The sequence below is a fragment of the Bos mutus genome, chromosome 11, assembly GCF_027580195.1.
Source record: "Bos mutus isolate GX-2022 chromosome 11, NWIPB_WYAK_1.1, whole genome shotgun sequence".
Classification (NCBI taxonomy): domain Eukaryota; kingdom Metazoa; phylum Chordata; class Mammalia; order Artiodactyla; family Bovidae; genus Bos; species Bos mutus.
This window is the reverse complement of record NC_091627.1, coordinates 76,825,820-76,847,365: the sequence shown is the minus strand read 5'-3', so window position 1 is coordinate 76,847,365 and position 21,546 is coordinate 76,825,820. Positions and strand designations below refer to the sequence as shown.

Here is a 21,546-nt window from a genome sequence, read left to right as displayed (position 1 = left end):
ACTGTCCAAGCTGGGTCGGGGAAACAGCTGAGGTTTGCTAAGGATGGTTCTTGATAGGAATCCCTGTGGCACTTTGACATTTCTCCTCCAGATCCTCAGAGTTGCAGGCTAAAAGCCAGCCCCTCATTTTGCTGACAATTGACCATAGAAAGGCTGGGAGGTCTGTTCACCACAGGCCAGAGAGACAGAAACCGGAGAGGCAGAAGTGAGCTCTCACACCAGGCATTCGTTGCCTTATGGTTACACCTTTCTTTAGTGATTCCACCAACATCTCTTCTGTGAACATTTCTCTTAAAGTGGAATCGGAAAGAGCCACAAATGTACTTTTCTTTGCCCAGACTCCACTTCTTACAATCAAGAAAGCTCTGTGCCAGCTCTAGGCCCAGGGGACTGCACACAGGTCCCTTCTCTTCCTACACACGGTTCCTTCTGCCTGGGACACCTCTACCCCTCAGCAGCCAGCTCATTAGGCCCCTCTTGCACTCAGCTTGGACAGCCTGCCTCTGGGAGGCTCCCCCAACTGCCTGGTGGGCTGGCTGCCTCTCCATGGGCGCTCCCGGCAGCCCAGACGGCCCACGGATGTGGAATGCTCATCCTGCAGAGCTGCCAGGCCCTCTCTGCTATCGGCCTCCCACAAGCCTGGAGTAAGGGCTGTGATGTCTTTCTCAGCCTGTGTCTCCAGACCCTAGCATGGCAAGAGGTTGCTGGCCCCAAACTAAACAAATGACCTATCCCCTCCAATCTGGGACCTAAACGGGAAAAGTACCAAACTCCCAGGGTTAGTAGGAGATTGAGATAAACACACAAATCCCTTGTCCAAGAGCCTGGCTTGGCAAATATGTTATTTTCTTATCTTCTCATCAGGCTTACCTTGTAGCTCAGCTGATAAAGAATCTGCTTGCAATGTGGGAGATCTGGGTTTGATCCCTGGGTTGGGAAGATCCCCTAGAGAGGGGAACAGCTACCCACTCCAGTATTCTGGCCTGGAGAATTCCATGGACTGTATAGTCCGTGGGGTCGCAAAGAGTCTGACATGATTGAGCACCTCTCACTTTTCATCAGGAAAACAGAAAGGTAACTGACCATAGAAGGGAAGTGTTGGCAATCCATCCGGGATGGCTGGGTGGAGATCTATTGATCAAACGTCATAGGGATCTTAGGCCTTAGAGCTTGAAAGGAAGGTAAGGACCACTTCATGCAGCTGAAACACCCACCTGAGCTGATTATACAGCTGGGGAAAGAGGCCCAAAGACAGAGGAAGGCTGATGGGTGACCATGGGGCAGGCTCCTCCACTGCAACAGCTAGCTGGTAGGTCTCCGCTGGAAGCAGGGGAATGGGAAGGCCTCTTTCCAGAAACACCACAGGCTACAGTTTTGCAAAGTTGGGTATGATTCCTAGGCAGATCAGGAAATCAATTTAATAGCATTAAAACAAAACAAACCGGAATGGAAAATAGTACACTGTGTATCATTGCAGTTATAAGTAACTTTGGGGTTTGGGGGAGCCAGGGAGTGATTTTGTAGATTGAGGTGGGCAGGGCCTGTACTTGAGTGACCTATCAATTACTTCTCATCTCTAGAGCAAACTGAAGGATAAAGATAACCTGGGGAGGAGGCTGAGGAGGAGAGAGGAAGCCTCAGTGGAATTGGAGATGGTGATTAAAGAAGGGTAAAAAAGGAGAGGTTTGCAAAGGCATCATGGGCAGAAGAAATCATTTGGTTGCAGCCTTCACTCCAGTATTCTTGCCTGGAGAATCCCAAGGATGGAGGAACCTGGCGGGCTGCACTCCACGGGGTTGCAAAAAGTTGGACGTGACTGAGTGACTAATGCACTTTCTTTCCTAGCTGGCACCACAGAGGGCCTGCTGCAGAAGCCGTAGGAGCTCCCTGGTCTCTTATCATGAAATGCTTCTATAACGGTGATATTGTATATGTGGAGCATTTACACTTCAATGTTCCAAGCCTCCTAGGAGGTGTGGGGAGGGGTGAGATCATTATCTCATTTTGCAGGTGGGGAGACTGAGGATCTGAGAAAGCTGCCAGATGCAGAATGAGAATCCAGTCTTCCTAGCTTCTGAATGGGTGGCCTTTCCACCACACCACAATGCGAGCACTGTGTTTAGACAAGGTTTAAGGTTTAAGACGGTTGCCCTTCAGAATCACCCAGGCAGCTGCCAAAAAATTCCAAGGCCTGCCTGCTTCCCTCCTGCAACCATTGAAATCAGAATCGGGGCATGGGGCTGGGCTATCAGTATCTTTCAAAGCTCCCTTTGGAAAGCCTAGTGCACAGCTAGAACTGGAAACCTTGGGTGCAGTTGGGACTGTGTCCCCAGTGCTGGGTCCTCCTCACCCCTACCTTCTTTCCGGGCCTGGCTATCAGGTTCTACCTTGGCCCATTTGGCCAAGCTGCCTAAGATGTCTGTTGGTGCCCTTAGCTCACATGAATGTCACTGTTGTTTTCCAGAGTGACTCCCCAGGACGCTGCCACCCAGGCCCAGTCCTCAGAGCCGATGTCTCTTGGGGCCCCCTGAGAGGAGGTGTGATCAGGGAGGTGGAGAGGCAGGCGGCTCTGACAGACAGAAAGCAAACAGCTCAAAGGGGTGGCAGGCTGCATTTTATTCATTGTTAATTTCAACACCCTTCAAACCCTGTCTTGGAGTGCTGCTCGAAAAAATAAATGTATTGTTTAAGAAATCCTGCAGACTGGCCCCGCATGCTCTAAGTCCCTCCTAAGAGAACAGGGAGCATAGAAAATGATCTGTAAAGCAAGGGGGGAGCTTCCCTTGGGAAGAGAGGGTGGAAGGGGGGACGGGGTTGGGGGTGGACGGGGAGGAGGCTGACAGCAAGGGGAAGGGGAGGGTCTTGGGTCAGGTTGATGCAGAAATCTCACCACTTCAGTGTGGAGCCTGACTGGGTGGGCACCTGGAGGTGTCAGAGCTGCTCCAGGGGCCAGAGTCCATGCTGATGGCCCTGTCCTTGGGGTCAGGAGTGCTGTCAGCAGCCCTCTCCTCCTCTCCCCCACCCCACGGAGTAGGGAGCCTTTGGCAGCACCAAGCAGCACATTTTCTAACAACTGTTCCAACAAAGAAATGAGCCCCAGCCAGTGCCTCTTCTGGACTCAGAAGTGCCTCAGCAGTCTGTCTGAATGTGCTTTCCAGACAGTGAGCACGTGCAATTGTGCTTTTTGTTTGTGAAAAATGTAAAAAGTTACAGTAAGATGGAGCCGTCTGGCCCATGGCTCCTACTGTGCCAGGTTGCTCCTCACCCACCTGGGAGGGGGTGCGCAGGAAGCAGGGCTCTGCTGGGAGGCCTGTCTGAGGGATGGAGGAGCCTGAGTACATTCAGCAGCTGTTTTCCAGGGTTTGGCTTGGGTTTGGTCGCTGGCTTCTGTGTAAAACACAGATTTGTGCAAAGTGTTCATGAAACTCCCCCAAGACAGGGAGGAATTTTCCAGGCCCTTGCAGATTTCTAAGGAGCTAAAAATGCAAAAATCCTTCTTCTTAAAGTAGCCCAGACTGGGATTTTTTTTTTTTTTGCTTTAGGGAAAGGGGCTAGTAGCTCTTTATAAAGCTGACACATGTGTATGTATGTATGTGTGCGTGTGTGTGTGTGCGCGTGCGTGCATGCGTGCATGAGGCTGCAATATGTGACACTTCTGGCAAAAGCCCAGGATTGCCTGGCTTTTTCCACAGTCTGAGGGCCTAAGGCTGCCTGAGCCTTCTGCCTCCTCTGCCAGACCCAGACAGAAGCACTAGCTTCAGACAGAGAACACAAGGGCTGGCCAGACTACTTGGTCTTCTTACTGAACACGGCACCAAGGTGTGCCCTTGCCTGCTCAGCTCTGAGAAGGCTGGGCTCCTGTCTAGGATTCTGGCCCCTGCGTGGCCACAGATGGGTGACAAGGGCTTCTTAGAGCCCATGCTGTCTTTATAGGAGCCTCACAGCCGCAGCACGAGAGGAGTGAGTGTGGGCCTAAGGTTAGGAAGCAACTCTTGGAGCCTGAGGGCACTGTGAGCTGCCAGCTGTGCGTCAGACCGGAGACCCCCCATGTGGTGGGAGCGGCCACAGCATCTAAGAGAATGGAGCACTTTCTTAGCTGGGGGTTCAGAAACCTGCACCAAACAAGGGGTCCCTAATAATGTCTATAACCCTGAAATGACAGGAGGACCCCATCCCAGCTTGTCAGGCGGGTCTAGTTCTCGATGCTCGCCCTCAAGCAGGATGTCAAACAAGCCCTTTAGCTCTGGGTCTAGGCTCCGACAATCCCACTGACCTTGCGAGTTTGGCTTTTCCAAGGGAAGCAGCCCCTGACATCTGGGGCACTGAGCCCTTTGGCCTGAGGTGAAAGACAATGTTTATTGAGAAGGGGGGAGTAGACTAAGGGAACATGAACAAAAGTACGTGCATGCCACTGAGCCCTGATCTGCTGCTATACACTAGAGGACTGGTGTTTCTCTGGGAGGTTACTGAGGAGGAAAGGTCCCTTTCCTGGCTCCCTTGAACGATGCTTTCAATTCCCTCAGAAGCGTGCTCAAGCTGTCTGCAACTGCCTCCTTCCAAAGCCAAAGCACAGGAAAAGAAGTGAAAACAGCTAAGGCTGCAGCATGAGCAACCCAGAAGAGACGTTAGGGAGCAGCGGTGACAGAGAAGACTGCCAAGGAAGGTGGCGAGCTTTTCTTCTCTGGAGGCAGATCCTGTTCCCTCTTGGGATGGGATTCTGTGCAGTCCTGTTCAAGGTCAGAGGATTGCTGGATGCCCCTTCTAGCCTGCCTGGCTCAAGCAGCCTTGATGACTGTGTCTTAAGTTCCCTGTGCTGTTCCTGGGGCTCACCTTTCTGGGTAGGCTGCTGTTTTGCCTGTTGTTAAGTCCTCGTGGTCTAGGTATCTCTGTCACGGGGCTGTCTGCTTTCCCTCTGGATGGCTCAGATCCCCAAGTTATTTCCCGTTGCCTAGGTGACATCTCTAATTGGATGCCTTTTAATCTTTCCTTCTTTTAAAGGGACAGACCTGAAACTTCATTTCTAGGTCCCATTAGAGGACTTCTGCCCTGAAAACATGTGTGCCTCTCTGAACATGTGGTCCCTTCAGTGTGACTGCAGCTGTCGCTCAGATGGAGGAAGGGGTGGCGGGGGTTGGGAAGGGTGGCTCATGGAGCCAGCCTAACTGATGTCACAGTGCATCCTGGAAGTGTTGGCTGTCTGGAAGCCTACCCTTCAGGAATTGGCTAGATTGACTTCTGTCCAGGACCGCTCCTCACTGGCTTCACCCCCAGATTAGGGTCTGTGTGTAAAAGCCAATTCAGATCCAAATTAGAAATGACCCCTCACCACTCAAAAAAGAAATGATCCCAAAGTAGCTGGAGAGTTGCTCAGATCTGAATTTGTCTTTTCCTTCTTGCCATGAACTGGAAGGGGCGAGGGGAGGCTGACATTCAAGCATGACTCTTAATGCTGTGTGTGTTGTTTGAGAGTTCCAGGCACATATGCTTCCTTCATTTCCAAGAAGGGAGATTTCACGGCTTTTGATGCCTCTCAGGCAGAGGGTGTGAGGTGTCCTAGTGCTTTTCTAAGACTTCCTGTCAGAAGCTGTATATGTATTGGTGGGTCACACTGTGTCTGACTAGACTCTGGTATTTATCCTTGGATCATCATCTTTTTAGATGAGAAAATGGGCCCATAGAGGATAGAGGATTGTTCCTTTATAGTCCGAGACCTTCATCTCTTCTATGAAGACTGGGCATTGGGCTTTCCTTCAGGTGGATGACTCCCTGTGAGGCAGAGGGTGAGTCTAGGAGAAACTGTCCTTCAGCTTGAGGATCATCCAGACCAAAACTTGAATCCCAAAACTGCTTCTTCCATCCACCAGCTCTCTCCCTCTGGCTTGCTTCCACTTCCAATACAGACTGTGTGTGTGGAAAAAAAACACATTCACCTGAGAATCAGAGACCAACAGGGCTCAGAATGGGATGTATCCCAAACACATCATGGGCTCTGGAGTCATGTTCTCTGTCACTTGCAGGATGGCTGCTTTGGTTCCCAGGGCTGCAGGCCCTGGTGCCCACCAATGCAGCTAGCAGAGCCCTGCTGCAGGGGAGGGGCAGCTGGAGGGGGTGCTCTGCACCCCTCAGGCTCTCTACAAGGGAAAAAAACGTTGAGAAAAAAAAATCCCCACCAACAAAGAAAAATCTTGTTTGAGAAGACTCAGATGTTCCTGGCTAACAACAAAAAGCATTCCCGTGGATGATGCTGGTGAAAGGAAGGAGAGTTGAGGGGATTCAGAGATGCGCCCTGAGCCACAGAGATCAGCCGGCTGAGGCAGAGCTGGGCTCCTTGTAGCCTGAATGAGCCCTGCAGACCACTCCAGGCTTTCCCTCCTTAAAGAGTTGGCCAGCTCCATGTTCTAAGTGGACTAACTCCAGGCTGAGAAAGGCCTCCTAAGCCCCTTACCATGGCAGTTCCCAGGTCTCTGGGAAATGCCACAGTCCGCAAGTTGGTGCTGTGTTTCATCTCATTGCATAATACTACACCATTCTCTGTGTGTAGCGGCTGTTCTATATATATACATCAGGAGGCAACATATGGCTCTCCCCACCCCCACCTGTCATAACTGTGACTATATCATTTCTGACGACCAGAAGGAAGCTGCTAGGCTGGGCCAGGATTCTAAATGCTGCAGAGGTAATTCGGAGCCATGGAAAGTTGCACCATATGCTTTGGGGTTGCCAGCTGCTTATGTGCATGGAGGCGGGGTTTAGTGCCAGTCTGCAAAACTCAGGGGCGGCACTCCCCTGGCTGCTGTGTGTACCAGGCGAGGGTCTGGGGTGCCACTTTTTCTCTCCCCAGAGGAGAATCTGCTGGGGACCACGGTTCTCCAAGAAGGGGACCCACAAGAATAACAGGCTCCCCCAAAACCTGCCCTTGATAACATCAGGCCTGGCCAAATAGTATTTCTTTTAAAAAAAAAAATTTTTTTTTTTGTTTCATTTTATTGGATAAAGGTTAAGAAAGCGCCAGCGTCTGAGAGGAGAGCAAACGCCGCCCGGCTGCACGCCAGCCTGCTTGAGGGTCCGTGGCGCGACAGGTTGCGCGTCTACCTGGAGGCGCTGGTCTCGGCCAGGCGGTTGTTCATGATGCCCAGCGCGCCCACGCCGCCCGAGAAGCCGTTCTGGCGCGTGTTGACGCACACGCTGCGCGGGTAGCCGTTGGCCGTCTCCGACAGCTGCTTCTGCAGCAGCGCCAGCGACACCTTGTTGGAGGCCGTGAGGTCGCGCATGGAGATGAGCTCTCCCGACAGGCGGCGGCCCTCGGCGTCGCTGTCGCGGGCCGCGGGGTCGGCGCCGAGTGCGGCCAGGCGGCGGCGCAGCCGGGAGCCCGGGGTGATGGCGTTGCGCCGGGCCAGGGGCGCGCCGGGCGCGGGGCAGCAGCGCGCGCAGCAGCGGCAGCTCAGCTTGCGCAGCATCCAGTTGAGCACCTGCTTGATGAGGATGGAGATGACGTTGAAGAGCGAGTAGATGCAGCACACGCCGAGCAGGATGAAGAGGAAGTTGCCCAGGCGGTAGAGCCCCTGGTTCCTGTAGGCGGCGTGCTGGCTGCTCACCAGGTCCCCGAAGCCGATAGTGCTGAAGGTGACGAAGCAGAAGTAGAGCGAGTCCACGTAGTCCCAGCCCTCCACGCTGGTGTACATGGCCGAGGCGCAGCAAGATAGCAGCACGGCAAACAGGCCCAGGATCAGCAGCACGTGGTACACCGAGGGCTTCCAGCCTGCCAGGCAGTCGGCCTCCGAGAGCGCGGAGCCGCGGCGGAAGGTGGCGGGCAGCAAGCCGCTTCGGCGCAGCTGGCGCTCCCGACAGGCGCGCATGATGAAGGCCAGCAGCGAGATGATGCGCTCCAGGAAGAGGTTGAAGAACAGGATGGTCCCGGCGCAGCCGAACAGCCCATAGGCGATGAGGAAGGCCTTCCCGCCCACCGTGGCGGGGGTGGTCATGCCGAAACCTGTGGGGACAGAGCAGGGGTCAGCGCGATCCTGGCTGGACAGGTGGTCCCCACCCGGCGCAGCACAGTTGTATCTAGGTGTTGACATGGCTCTTACCTGAGTGGCATCACTCAACTGGAGGAGAAACAGTGCCAAGACGTTTCTCTCCCTTGGTGGCACCAGATATGGTTCCTAAGTAAGTCTGGACAACCCCTAAACTGATGGAGGATACATGGCTCCTCTTCTGGGGGATCTATAAATCATGCCAGTGGTGAGAGAGTCACTAGGAAAGGCCCATCACAACACACAGAAGAGCTGCACAGGGGAAGATACTGAGATACCCACAACTCGCACGAGTGTCACCTGTTGTCTCGCCACTCAATCATTTTTTTAATGTACCAGTGGCACACTTGGGCCTTGCTAGGACAGAATTCCATAAAGGCTTCATTTGATAGAATCGCTGGGGACCAGATATATTGTATTTAGTCCAGCTATATTTGATGGTAGCTAAGGGAAAGGTTTCTGCCCAGCTGGGTCCTGTGCTGCTGTGTGTCTGGAGTGGCTTTTATTCTGAGAGGTCTGCTCTACGCCTGGGCAGCGGCTTAGTGCTTTGAACTCTTATAATTAAGTCTTGATTTACCCGCTTGTTCAAAGCACAGTCTTGAAGGGAGTTTCTTTATCGACTGATTGCTGCAGAAGGCTTGGCTTCCCGCCAGGGTGCTTGGCCCATGCTGGCCAGGGTCCTGCAGAGCGGCAGCTCTGCTCCTCCACTATGAGCTCTCAGCCAGCTGCCAGCTGTGATGTCTTTGTGGGACCCATGGCTACCTGACTCTGGTTACGGGAGGGTATGTTATCCCTTAGCATGAAGATCCACTGCTGCTTAGAGTCTGAGCTGAAAACACATCATCAGAGCAGCACGGTAGCACCTATCAAGACCTCTGCAGCTGAAGTTCAGGGGCATCCCTGTTTAAGGCATGCCCAAGGTCAAAAGGTCTACTTATGCCTTGTTAGTGGGGTAAGGCCAACTCTGGGAAAGGGGTGGCTTAACTATTTCCCTGAAAAACCTTGAAGTTAGTTTTTTCTTTTTTCTTTTTTTTAGAATGATCCCTTAAATGTGTATGCTAATCATTTTCTAGAATCCTTGGAGGAAATGCCCCATTGCCTGACATTGTCTTCATCTTATGCTTAATGACTCAATTTAGGAGAAAATCTTCTAGTGATACCTTTGTTGAGGAAGTTGGATTATATCCCTAGGTTCAGAATTTGGCTATAAGAGTGTGAAAAAAACCAAACTAGCAGTGTAACCAGGAGTTCAAAACGAGGGATTTTGCTACACTTTAAAGTCAAACTCAAGTTTCTGAATTCATAAAGAACTCAACTCTGAATCAGTATGACTATATGTGGAGTGGGAGTGTTTGTATTTGTCTCTGTGTGAATTTATTAAAAAATCCTATTAATAGATTGATAACCCAGGTGTCCACCAGCCTAACTAATTCATGGTCAATTCATACAAGAAAATACTATGCAGCAAAGAAAAAGCAAAGACCACTGCTACCTGCAACATGAATGAACCTCACAAAAAGAATGTTAAAAGAAACTGGACACAAAAAAAGTATTCCACTGGCATAAAATTCAAAGCCAGGCAAAACCAAACTACAGTATCTTTTTAGGGATGCATATTTGATTGGTAAAATTACAAGGGAAATTGAGATAAAAGTCAGAATTGGAGTTTGCTCTGGGGGTGGCAGGGCAGGGTGAATGGAAGGGGACCCAGGGAGACTCTGGAGTGCTGGAAATGATCTGTTGATCTGAGTGGTGGTTGCATGAGTGTTCATTGTATAATAACTTTTCAAACTATGTGTTTTTGGAGCTTTTTTACTCTCACGATAAGAAAAACCTCAAAATGCCTAGACAATTAGGAACTATGAGGGACCTTAATTCTGCTCTACCTGTCACTGTATAGATGAGGGAGCAGGGGTTGAGGGAACATGACCTACAGCTCATGGGGGACAGATGCCATACTTGTGTCCTGGCTTCTAGCTTGGTGCTGAGACCATCATACACAACACTGCTGCTACTCAGGAAGGGAAAACAACCCCTCTGGTTGGGGGAATCACTTGGCTAAATTCCTAAAGAAATGAAAAATGCTGAGCCTGGAATATTAATACTATGCCTAAGAGAATACTGAATGGGATTTTCCTGTTGTTTAGAATTTTCAGCTAAAAGTTTAGCGTGGCATGTAATACATTAGCCCTCATTCTAAAGAGAAGTTTTAAATATTTATTTATTTGGCTGTGCTGAGTCCAAGTTGTGACATGCAGGATCTAGTTCCCAGACCAGGGATCAAACCCGGGCCCCTTGCATCAGGAGCTTGGAGTCTTAGCCACTGAACCACCAGGGAAACCCATAAAGAGAAGTTTTAAATACGTCTACCTTTTATCTATTAAGTCAGCAAAATAGGGTGACCAGTAACCCTCACCACCCACTTCCAGGCTATACAGAAAGACTAGAAAGTACCCAGGGATAATGGGAGATGGCCTTGAAATAGCAGGGTGCTGTGGCATCCCCAAGTCAAGAGATGGTGGGGGGAGGATTGGTCAGGAGAATATCAGTCTACAGCAGGGGCAGCCTGGCAGCTTGTTTCCTGGTGGGTGCTGGCTGAACTGCAGACACTTGTCCACTCACCCTGGAGCACTGGAGCAGAGCATGGTGAGGGTTCTGGGAGAGTCAGAGGTGTCTCCTGGAATCTAACCCTGTGCCGGACAGTTCCCTGGGCCAAAGGTTGACTGGTGTAGCTCACACAGGCAGGGGCAGGAAGGGGGCACTAGTGGGAGCAGTCTGCTGCCCTGGCAGTCTCCTAGGGCATCCTGTGCCAGGGACGGGGGAGAGTGACAGGGGTCAAGTGAACTCTGCAGCCAAATCTGAAGAGACTGCCCAGGAGGGCTGCCTGCTGGATCATGGGGGCCTGAGGGGCAGAGGACAGGTGAGCATGCAGTGTAGTCATAGGAAGCACCACCCACTCAAGGAAAGGTGCAGGGTGGTGGTGCCTGTGTTTGGGGGGATCACCAAAGACCCATATGGGCTCCATGAAAAGGTATGCCTGTCCTAACAGTGGGTGTTGTGGTGCAGCCGTAAGGCCAACCCCTACCGGCTCATTCCTTTTCCAGCAAACACTGAGGACCTGGTTGGCAGGCCTTGTGCTAGGCTCAGGGCTTTGGTGGAAAACCAGACAGACACCCTCACAGATGACCTAGGCTGCCTTCTTAGAGGTTTTACACAGCTCCCCACTTGACCCTCTGCTGTCAGCGGCTCACCCCTGGACAGGGGCAGAGCTTTTCCCTGCTGCCTCCACTCAGGGGCTGGGCCAGACCTGGGCCTGAGGTCTCCTCGTGGCTATGACTCCAGGCCCCAAATGACGCCAAATGCATGGCTGGCTATGGCACTTTCTGCCGAAAATGAAGAGGACAGGCAGGTAGGAGGTTCCCTGACATCACAGAGGACACCCAACGCCAGGGTCCCTCTCACTGGCCTTTTCCTGAGGTCTGGCCCCCATGCCCACTTCACCTCCCTTTGCTTTCCTGCAGACCCACCGTCAGCTCAGCTCCAGAGGCAGGGTGGAGGGGGCACGGTCCACCCTCCTTCCCCATCAGCACCTAGAGGCTCAGAGCTCTGGGGGTGCTGAGGGCAGTAGGGTCATGCCTGGTGCTGCTGCCTAGCCAGATGTTCCCACGATGGAAGAACAGTCCCCCCAAACTCTTGGCAATCTGTGGGGAGCCAGGCTGGCTCTGGAGAAGGACCTTGAAGCTTCAGCCAGAGAAAAGGCAAACCCAACCACCCAGAGAATTCCCCCTTCCCCCACTCACACTCTGCAGAGGCGGAATCTGTCCCCGGGTTCGCACCAAGCCTGCTGTTTTGTTTATGCCACAATTGATCTGCCATCCCAGTTTGCAGAGAGCAGACACTTGGGGGCTTTATTATGCCACTTTGACAAAAGCTGTGAAGCTCATTCCCACAGTCTGTCTGGTGCCGCCTTCGCAAATGGGGCCCCAGTGACAGGGCCTCTGGAGTTCAGCTCTGAGAGCCTGGAAGTGAGATGGGGAGGCCAGCACTGATCTGTCTCAGGCCCTGGGTGCAGCCTCTGTGCTGGGCACTGGACATGTCCTCTCACCCGGTCCCCTCAACCATCCTGAGAGGGACGCATCATCAACCGCAACAGTGCAGGCAAGGGCATGGGCTGAGCAATATACTCAGCAAGTTACTGTTTGTAAGCGGCTGAACTGACTGTGCTGACCTTTTTTACTGCACCAAATGGGACATTTGGGTTCATCATCTGGGGCAACTTTTCCCACTAGCTCTGCAGTGTCATCTGGTGGAGGGGAAATATAATTTATAATCTAATCTGAGATACTTGACAGCAAATAATTACCCCAGGACAACAGGTGTAAGCCACAGCGAATCCAAGCAACTGGGACACATGATTAAAATGCAGATTCCAAGGCGGGTCCCACTCCAGAGACTTATTTAGAATGGCCCAGGACTCTGCATTTTAACAAATTGTCCCCTGATGATTCTAATGTGAATGGGCTAAAGCGCTTCCTTTAAGAAACAATATAATACTCTATCGTTGATGACCCTACTGGTTGGAATTGGCCCAATTTCAAATATTTTGGTTTAAATTCCCTAAACCTTTTTTTTTTTCAGCTTTATTGAGTTGTAGTTGACATATAAACCTGTAAGATATTTAAAATATACATCATAATGATTTGTTGGTTTAAATTTCAAGTAACATAAAACCCTTGTTGTGGACACTGCAGCTATCTCCTTTAACCATCACCCCACCCCCCACCCCTAAGTATAGCAGCCAAAGAACTGACCCAACAGCCAGGGGTGGGCTCCATTGCTGCTGCTGCTGCTGCTAAGTCGCTTCAGTCGTGTCCGACTCTGTGCGACCCCTGAGACGGCAGCCCACCAGGCCCCGCCGTCCCTGGGATTCTCTAGGCAAGAACACTGGAGTGGGCTGCCATTTCCTCCTCCAATGCATGAAAGTGAAAAGTGAAAGTGAAGTCGCTCAGTCGTGTCCAACTCTTAGCGACCCCATGGACTGCAGCCTACCAGGCTCCTCTGTCCATGGGATTTTCCAGGCAAGATACTGGAGTGGGGTGCCATTGCCTTCTCCCGTGGGCTCCATTAGTCTAGTCCAATCTGGAAAATCCAGTCCCTTACTATAACTGGTTGGAGGATGGATGGGCCTAAGCCAGTCAGTGTGGGGCATTTTCATGGCTACAGGGTTGGGCTCAGGGATGTGACCAATCAGATGAGAGGAGAGTTTCTCTGACAGTTTCTGGGTCAAATGCTTCTCACCTTTAAGAGTGCTGCCCTGGGTATGGAAGGAGGAGGAGGTGGCCCCAGAAGTGGCTGGTGGCCATCTGTGGCCATGAGGAGCCAGCTTAGATGAAGCTGACACTGCAGGAGCCTGAGTCACGGTATCCTGAAAGCCCTAATGAACTGTCCAGTCAAACGGCCCCATGAGTTTGGGAACCCCTTGGGAGTAGGGACCCTTATATCGGCAATTCGGAATTATAGATTATATAGGCTTCTCAGGTTTGAATCCTAGCTCCACTAGGATTTGTCCTTGAGCAAATTAATGTTTCTGTGCCTCCATTTTCTCATCTGTAAAGTGGAGATGATAATACTTGCATTTTTGTACTAAACTGAGTCAGTACATCTAAAACACTTAGGATAGTGCCCGGCTAGCACACTGTGCTGTGCTGTGCTCAGCCGTTTCAGTTGTGTCTGACTCTTTGCAACCCCGTGGACTGAAACCCGCCAGGGTCCTCTGTCCATGGGATTCTCCAGGCAAGAATACCGGAGTCAGTTGCCATGCCCTCTTCCAAGGGATCCTCCCGACTGAGAGATCGAACCAGTGTCTCCTGCATTGTAGGCAGATTCTTTACTGCTGAGCCACTGCAGAAGCCCTTGCCTAGCACATTAATAAGCGCTTATGAAGTCTTCTTTCTATTCTCCACAGTGGACAAGGGAATCATGTATAAATTAGGCACTGATAGTTACTTGTTATCGAATAACTGAAAATAAAAATTTCAAGAACCTCTCCAGGATGAGAGTTAAATATCAGGGAGAGTGAGAAAGCTGAGGTCAGGGGATCAATGGGCAGAGGAGGGGAAAAGACCCATTAGGACTCCCAGATAAACATGAATTTCAGATAAACAAATGAACTTTTTAGTGTAAGAACATCCCAAACATTGCATGGGCCATATTTACACTAAAAAAAAAAAAAAAAGATTCGTTGTGTTTCTGAAATTCATATTTAACTGGGAGTTCTGTATTTTTATCTGCTAAATCTGGCAGCCCTACCCATGGCCTACTTGTCTGCTGGGCACACTCCTCTGGGAAGCATCTTCCAACATCCCCCTCTCCTGGGATCCTTCCTGAATGCTGGAGGAGGGGTAACAGGCTCACTTTAACACTCAAGGGGCCTAAAGCTCACACAGAGCTGGGCCTTGCCCAAGGCCAGGCCAGCAGCCGGGTTTTCCAGCACCTCTCCCTCTCCAAACAGGAAATAGTGGGAGTTGTGGGATGGGCTGTGGGGCAGAGGCTGGGGCAGCCTTCAGGCTGCTCTGTGGTTGGAGCTGACACTGACTTGGGGAGAAGGTAGGAAGCACATGGCCACACTCTGTGGAGGCGGGCTGGACACTTGAGAGGTGAGACTTAAGATTCACATAAGCCCCAGGTCTCAGAGAAGGCAATGGTACCCCACTCCAGTACCCTTGCCTGGAAAATCCCATGGATGGAGGAGCCTGGTAGGCTGCAGTCCATGGGGTCGCAAAGAGTCGGACACGACTGAGCGACTTGACTTTCACTTTTCACTTTCATGCACTGGAGAAGGAAATGGCAACCCACTCCAGTATTCTTGCCTGGAGAATCCCAGAGATTGGGGAGCCTGGTGGGCTGCTGTCTATGGGGTTGCACAGAGTCGGACATGACTGAAGCGACTTAGCAGCAGTAGCAGCAGCAAGCCCCAGGTCTGGAACCTCGAGGCTGCCCATGTCATCCTTCTCCAAGTCCCTCTCCTGAGGAGGATAGCCGAGCAGCCTGGCCATACCTTCTGGGAGGGTTGAGAATGAAAGGAAGGCTGGAAGAAGTTATTAAAGCATTTAGTGAGGAGTGGAAACATGGGATATATGATAATTATATTATCACATAATAGCTGATATGTATTGAGCCCTTACTCTTTCTAAGCACTGTGCCAAAGCTTCATGTAAATCAATGCATCCATTCTCACAATTCAGTGAGGCACTGGGTGTCATTCATCCTAAGTCATAGCTATTTTCCTCAAGTTTTAACACCCCTGAAATCAGGATGCACCTTACAATTGATGACTTAGTTTATTTGGCAGCATTCAAAATTCTTAATAGTATACATTTTTGGTGCATCTATAATTGCTGGTGTCTTAGACTTGATCAACTACAGTGGGAATTATTTTCATTCCCATTTGTGAGATTAGTAAACTGAGTCACACTTAATAAAGGCACTTAGGTTAAATAACTTGCACAGATCACAGAGCAAGCAAGTGACAGAGCCCAGTGTGAAACCAGAGGAAGGAGTTTGTGATGCACTAAGAGTCAAACGCAGGAGAGTTCAGACAAAAGAGACGTAGGCTGCTTTTGGTTAGAGCAGCAGTTCTTAACTCTGGCTTCAAAGTGGAATCGCCTAGGAAATTTAAAATAGTCTCCAGAGCAGCTTAGGTCAGAAGCAGGGCTGGTATTCTGCAGCGACTGAGAGAGTCTTATGGAGGAAGAGGTATTCATGTTTAGTCTTGAAGTGTGGATGGGACTTCGAGAAGGAGGAAGTTAGAGACCTGGTGTGCCCTGCTGGGAGAGCGGTGTGCATGGGGCCAGAGTAAGCGGCTGGGTCCAGCCTGGCTGGCTCCCATGTGCAGCTTGCTGTCCGGCCCACAGACAGCGTTCAGGAACTCTTGCTGATGGAGTGGGTGAACCTGAGGCAGAAGGGGGAGGGCAAGGCTGGGGACCCTCCTGTCCACTTTGTACTCAGGCTGAACCTGCGGGAGCTCTGTGGCAGTGACAGTGTCACCTGACACCTCTAGAAGCTTCTCCGTCATCTGGGCATGGCATCCAGCAACATGTCTGGCCTTGTACAACAGAAACTCACAAACTCTGACACACTCGATTTCAGCTTTGGAGAAGGTGGTACCTCCCCCCAGCGCAGGAACCAGAGCCTGAAGCCAGCCCAGAGCGGATGTTGACATTCACTTGGGACAGCTGAGGACACGGTGGCCCCGTGAGGTGAAGGGACAGCAAGTTAGTGGTGGAGTCGTCTTGGGTGTGTGTACAGTAGAAACCCACAAACTCTGGAAACATCAAGTTCAGTGAGCCTCCCTTCCTGCAGGCTTAGGAAGGGCCAACATCGGCTTTCTTGGAGAGCTGAGGGCAGGGGCTGTGGCGTCAAGCTCTGGCACCTCCACTTGCTAATGGGCCGACGGGGACACGTTATTCTCCCTCTAAAAATCGCCTGATGACTGCCTACCTCGTGAGGTTGCTGTGAAGAGTGGATGAGGAGGTGGTTCCCTCGTGCCTCCCACGGCGCCTAGAACGTGGCAGGCGCTCAAGAAGCTGCGAGCTTAACTGGGAAACACACAGGCGAGGCTGGCCCTCACATCACAGCTGAAGAGCTGCAGGTGGAGCAGGGCCCGGGTGAAGTACGACTAGGCATTTCAGCGGCAAGGAAAAGCCCCCGTACACACACCCAAGACGACTCCACCACTAACTTGCTGTCCCTTCACTTCACCAGGCCTCCGTGTCCTCAGCCATCCCGGGTGAGTGGCAACATCCCCTCTGGGCTGGCTTCAGGCTCTGGTCCCCATGCTGGCGGGGAGGCACCACCTTTTCCAATCCTGAAATCAAGTGTGTTAGTGGGGGGAAGGGCTTGATCCTGGAAAGTGGGCCTGTGGTGGAAAAGCGGACACTCTGGGAGTGACATTTGCTGGCACTTGTGTGCGTGCGTGCGTGCGTGCTCAGCCATGTCTGACTCTTTGCCACCTCATGGACTGTCGCCCGCCAGGTTCCTCTGCCCGTGGTATTTCCCAGGCAAGAATACTGAAGTGAGTTACCATTTCATCCTCCAGGGGATCTTCCCAACCCAGGGATCGACCCTGTGTCTCTTGTGTCTTCTGTACTGGCAGATGGGTTCTTCACCAGTTGAGCCACCGGGGAAGCCCACTGGTACTTGAGGATTTGTCTAAATTGTAAACCAGATGGAAGCTGGTTTAGAAGCCCCTGAGGGCTCAGTGCTGGTGAGGGCTTGGCGCCGCAGCGGAGCGTGGGGCTGGCCTCGTGCTAGAAGCTCCCTGTGTGCATGTGCTGAGCTGCTCAGTTGTATCTGACTCTGCTACCCCATGGACCATGCCAGACTCCTCTGTCCCTCGGATTTCCCCAGGCAAGAATACTGGAGTGGGTTGCCATGCCCTTCTCCAGAGGATCTTCCCGATCCAGGGATTGAACCCCCATGTCTTACGTCTCCTGCATTGGCAGGCAGGTTCTTTACCACTAGCACCACCTAAGAAGCTCCCTGACTCAGGACACAGAGGCGACACAGAACACAAGTCCCGTGGAGAAAGCGGGCCCTCTCTCACTCTCCTGTTCGCTTTTGCTTGTCCTTCGGGGGCCTTTGGGATGACCTTTGCTGAAAGCAGGGGGTGTGTGGGGATGCCTGAGAGGGTCTGGGGCTTAAAAAAAGTAGGCTGAACCCCACAGGCTGCAGGCCATGGATTTTTAACATTAGAAAAGTTTTGGTAATCTGGGAGTGATGGACACGTGACCACAAGAGTTGGCTTTGAAACTCAGTGCTGTTTCTCTTGCCCGTGGGGCTAATTGAACCTGCCCCCACCATGCGCTTCATCTGTGGGATTAAGGTTTTTCTCTCCTCACCAAAAATCATTCAGCAAAATGAGTTATTAAAAGCCGGTTAACTACGCCTGCCTCCGGGACGCTCCCGCTTAACAACCTCTCCTGGGGAGCAGCTGTCAAGCTGGGGCCTCGGAGCTGCAGGGAAGATGACTCATTTACATAGAGCCCGTCCTCTGTCCTGCCCCCCTAGATCTGTCCCTGTCTCTCTGATGACTAATCCTTTCCAGGGATGAGCTCACCGCCCCTCCTGCCCACCACAAAAAGAGCAGAGCCCAGAATTTAGCCTTAGCCCAGAACTGCAGAAGACTGACTCCAAGGCCAGGGAATGCAGGAACAGCCCCTGATGCAACAAAAGTCTGGCTAACAACAGCCGGAGGTGGGGCAGTGAGGTGAGGAAAGCCCTGAAGCCCACGCAGCCCCGGCCTTACCCCCCCGAACCTCAGGGTCCCCACTCAGGGCTGTGGTGAGGCACAGGTCACCCCCCAGAAGGGCGGGTAGACCCGCTGTGGGGAGAAGGCAGGTCCCTCCACCCAGAAGTGTCCATACACCGTCAACTGAATCACACTTCACCGCCAATCCTAGATGAGAGAGGTGCAGATTCTTTTTTAAAGGGAACCTGTGGTAGTTCTGTCAAACTGTCCTCTCAGGCGCACAGTTCCAGTTCCTCTCAGTTAATTCAGTTTTTATTCATCTGGAGAAGCATGTCCTCCTCCCCACCCATGCAGCCCAGAGCCACATTTGAGGGGGGTCTCTGCACCCAGGGGAGACATGGGTAAGGGGCTGCTTCTCGGGGCTCTGAGTCCATCTCGCTAACTCTGGTCCCCAAACCTGGCCACCTCCCAACACCTCTCCTCACAGGAGGCGGCCTGCGTGGCTGCCCCAGAGGAGAAAACAAGCCAAGAAACCACGAGAAAAGCAAACTGCACTTGAAGCTGCAGCCAGGTCCAGCTGCCGTGTACAGTGGAGCGGGTCCCCGGGGAACCATGGGTATGCCGCGCTGGCCCGCTGACATGGCCCCTTGCCTCAGGCTGGTAGACCAATGTGAACGTCTGTTAGGGCCTGGCTGGGTCAGGAGGGCCCAAACCTGTGGCCCCTGCACTGAGGCTCAGTAGGGAGGGGCGCATCCTTCTCCAGATGGGGGGGAGCCATCCCCGCTGCACATTCAGCTCTCGGCTGCCCTGCAGGGAAGGGAGGTTGATCCCTGGCTCACGGGAAGGCAGGGTGGAGCGATGGATGTCTGGAGCCTACGCTATGCCCCGCACTCTGCTGGTGCTATCACAGATACGTCCCCAGAGCAGCTCCTGGGTGTGGCGAGGGAGTGTGTGACTTCTGGTCATTATTCAAGTGTGGAAACCAGGGCTCAGAGAAGTAAAATAGTGCCTGAAAGAACACCCCCAGCACTCAGGCCTCAAGCCCCACATTCACAACTCTTTCCATTCTGCCTCTTGAGGCCTGACTCAGCCTTTGGTTCGGAGATTGTGGCTGTGAGTTTGCTTTGAAACATGCAAACAATCATACCATGCAGGAGGACTGGCTGTGGCCAAAATGCCTGCCCTGGGCCTATGGCATGAATCCGTACCAGATCCTAAGCAACGAGAGACAGGGGCTGGGGCACAGAGGTGTTGAGGACCTTGCTGAAGGTCACAGAAATTCCAGCTCAGGCCCACCAACTCCAAATCCCACTTTCCTTCCTCATCACCTTGTGTTAACCCCCTCGCCCCATTTGCACAGAGAGGCCCTGATGACTTGGGACCAGACTTCTGGTTTTTTGGAAATATTCTGTTCCTGTCCATTCTGAACTTTGTCCCAGACCCAATGCACTGAAGCACAGCTCTGCCCAGATCTCTCTTCTGCTTACATTGCAATGAACTCCCAAGTGATAGGAAGATCCAGAATTTCTTAGACTTAGATTCAAGGCCCTGATTAACTTTTCTAGCATCATCTCTCTTTGAACCTTCTTCTTCAGGGGCATAGGTCCCCTCACTGATCCATGCACACACATTTTCATTTACCAGGTAATTACTAAAATCCTGCTTCTTAATGGACACCACATCATGGGGATATGAGGTGAGCAAGGAGGGCAGAATCCCAGCTTGAAAGAAGCTAGTGTCTAGCAAGCATACCATGAACACTCCCTGCTTCGTGCCTGTGCACCCACTGGTTCCCATCTCTGAAAGTCTGCAATGACTACTTTCCTTTTCTGTTCATCTACCTGAATCCCATTCATCACCTGGCAGCACTTAGCTCTCATCAGGCATTTAATTATGTGCTAATGGCCTCTGTACTATTGACTATGGTCCTGGAATATCATTTCATCTTGTGTGTTTCTGTGTTGCCTTGCCAATGAGGACGTGGCCCATGTCTTAGGTTTCTTCTCATCCTTCATAATGCAGGGGCAGAAACTGCAGTTTGTCTGGTGACCACCAGTAGGTTCTGTACCAGAAATGTGGTTTCAATCTTCATTTTAGTTAATCTACCTAACATGTTTTTGAGACCTGCCATGTGCCAGGTATGGGGGTGGGGAAGAATACTCAGATGTACAATATTGCCCATACCCTGCTGCCAAAGGTCACCAGGAACACACCTGCAGCTCAACAAAATGGAATCTATTGACTCATAGTAACAAAAGAGACTGTCTGTCATGGGGATCTGGGGTACTCATTTAGGATTTGGCCTTGAGTCAGGTGACTAGGGGAGGACTCGAGAAAGCAGGGCTTTGCTCTGAACTAGAAGCCACCAAAGCAGGAAACAGAGGATAAGTCTAGGCTTGAGTATCTTGATAATTGTTACCTAGAAGGGGGCGAATAATGGAGGAAAGCCAAAGCTGTGATTGATAAAGAAGTAGCAGTTGCTCATGTTAACCTGATGGGGGTGTTTGGTCATTTCTGTGGTTTGGATGATGTTGCTATTTGGTCTGTGTTCAGACATGATGTTGGTGAGTGGTCTCATTTTTAATCTCTCTCCACCTTGGCCACAAGGTGGCCTTGGCTGCTGTAGATGTCCTGGGAAAGTGCTTGGTCAAGGTCCAAACCCCATCCCCACACCGTGTTGCTGAACTGTGAGTTCCAGGTTGGCTCCTGACTCTCAGAGGTTGCCTTTGTCTTTCTCAAAATAGTTCTGCTCTAAGTGTTCCATAGACGCTATTTCTTTAATTAATTCCTTCCAAGTTTCCCAATATATTGGCTATATATGTGTATGCATGTATGCCTGCACGTGTATTTAATTCTGTAGGTGAAACATACATCTAGATTGTGAAAATATGGGTGATTTTTATTTCCATTTTCTTCTGTAATGGTGGTTTAGTCCCTAAGTTGTGTCTGACTCTTGTGACCCTGTGGACTATAGCCCACAAGGCCCCTCTGTCCATGGGATTTCCCAGGCAAGCATACTGGAATGGGTTGCCATTTCCTTCTCCAGGGAATCTTCTCAACCTGTCTCCTGCATTGCTGTTATAAATATTTCACATTTCCTTGTGATACAAAAGTGGTTCAAAAGTATGGCTACTTTTGAAACCATAACTTTTTTCCCAATAAGCATTGTTTTTTTTTAATTATTTAAAAAAATGAATAAGACCCACGTTTTCAAGAGAATAACCATGATACCTTATAAAAATAACAACATGGGAGACATCATGG

General features: G+C 51.3%; 1 protein-coding gene across 1 annotated transcript in view; it reads right to left on the bottom strand.

The window, feature by feature from the left end:
• Window positions 1–6,971: 6,971 nt before the first annotated feature.
• The window catches only part of KCNK12 (potassium two pore domain channel subfamily K member 12), an 89,329-nt gene continuing 74,754 nt past the window's right edge, over window positions 6,972–21,546 (bottom strand). Inside the window, exon 5 of the mRNA XM_070379616.1 lies at window positions 6,972–7,990. Within this exon, the coding sequence (XP_070235717.1) occupies window positions 7,089–7,990 (902 nt within the window). The 3' untranslated portion in view covers window positions 6,972–7,088. The remainder of the gene's footprint in view (window positions 7,991–21,546) is intronic.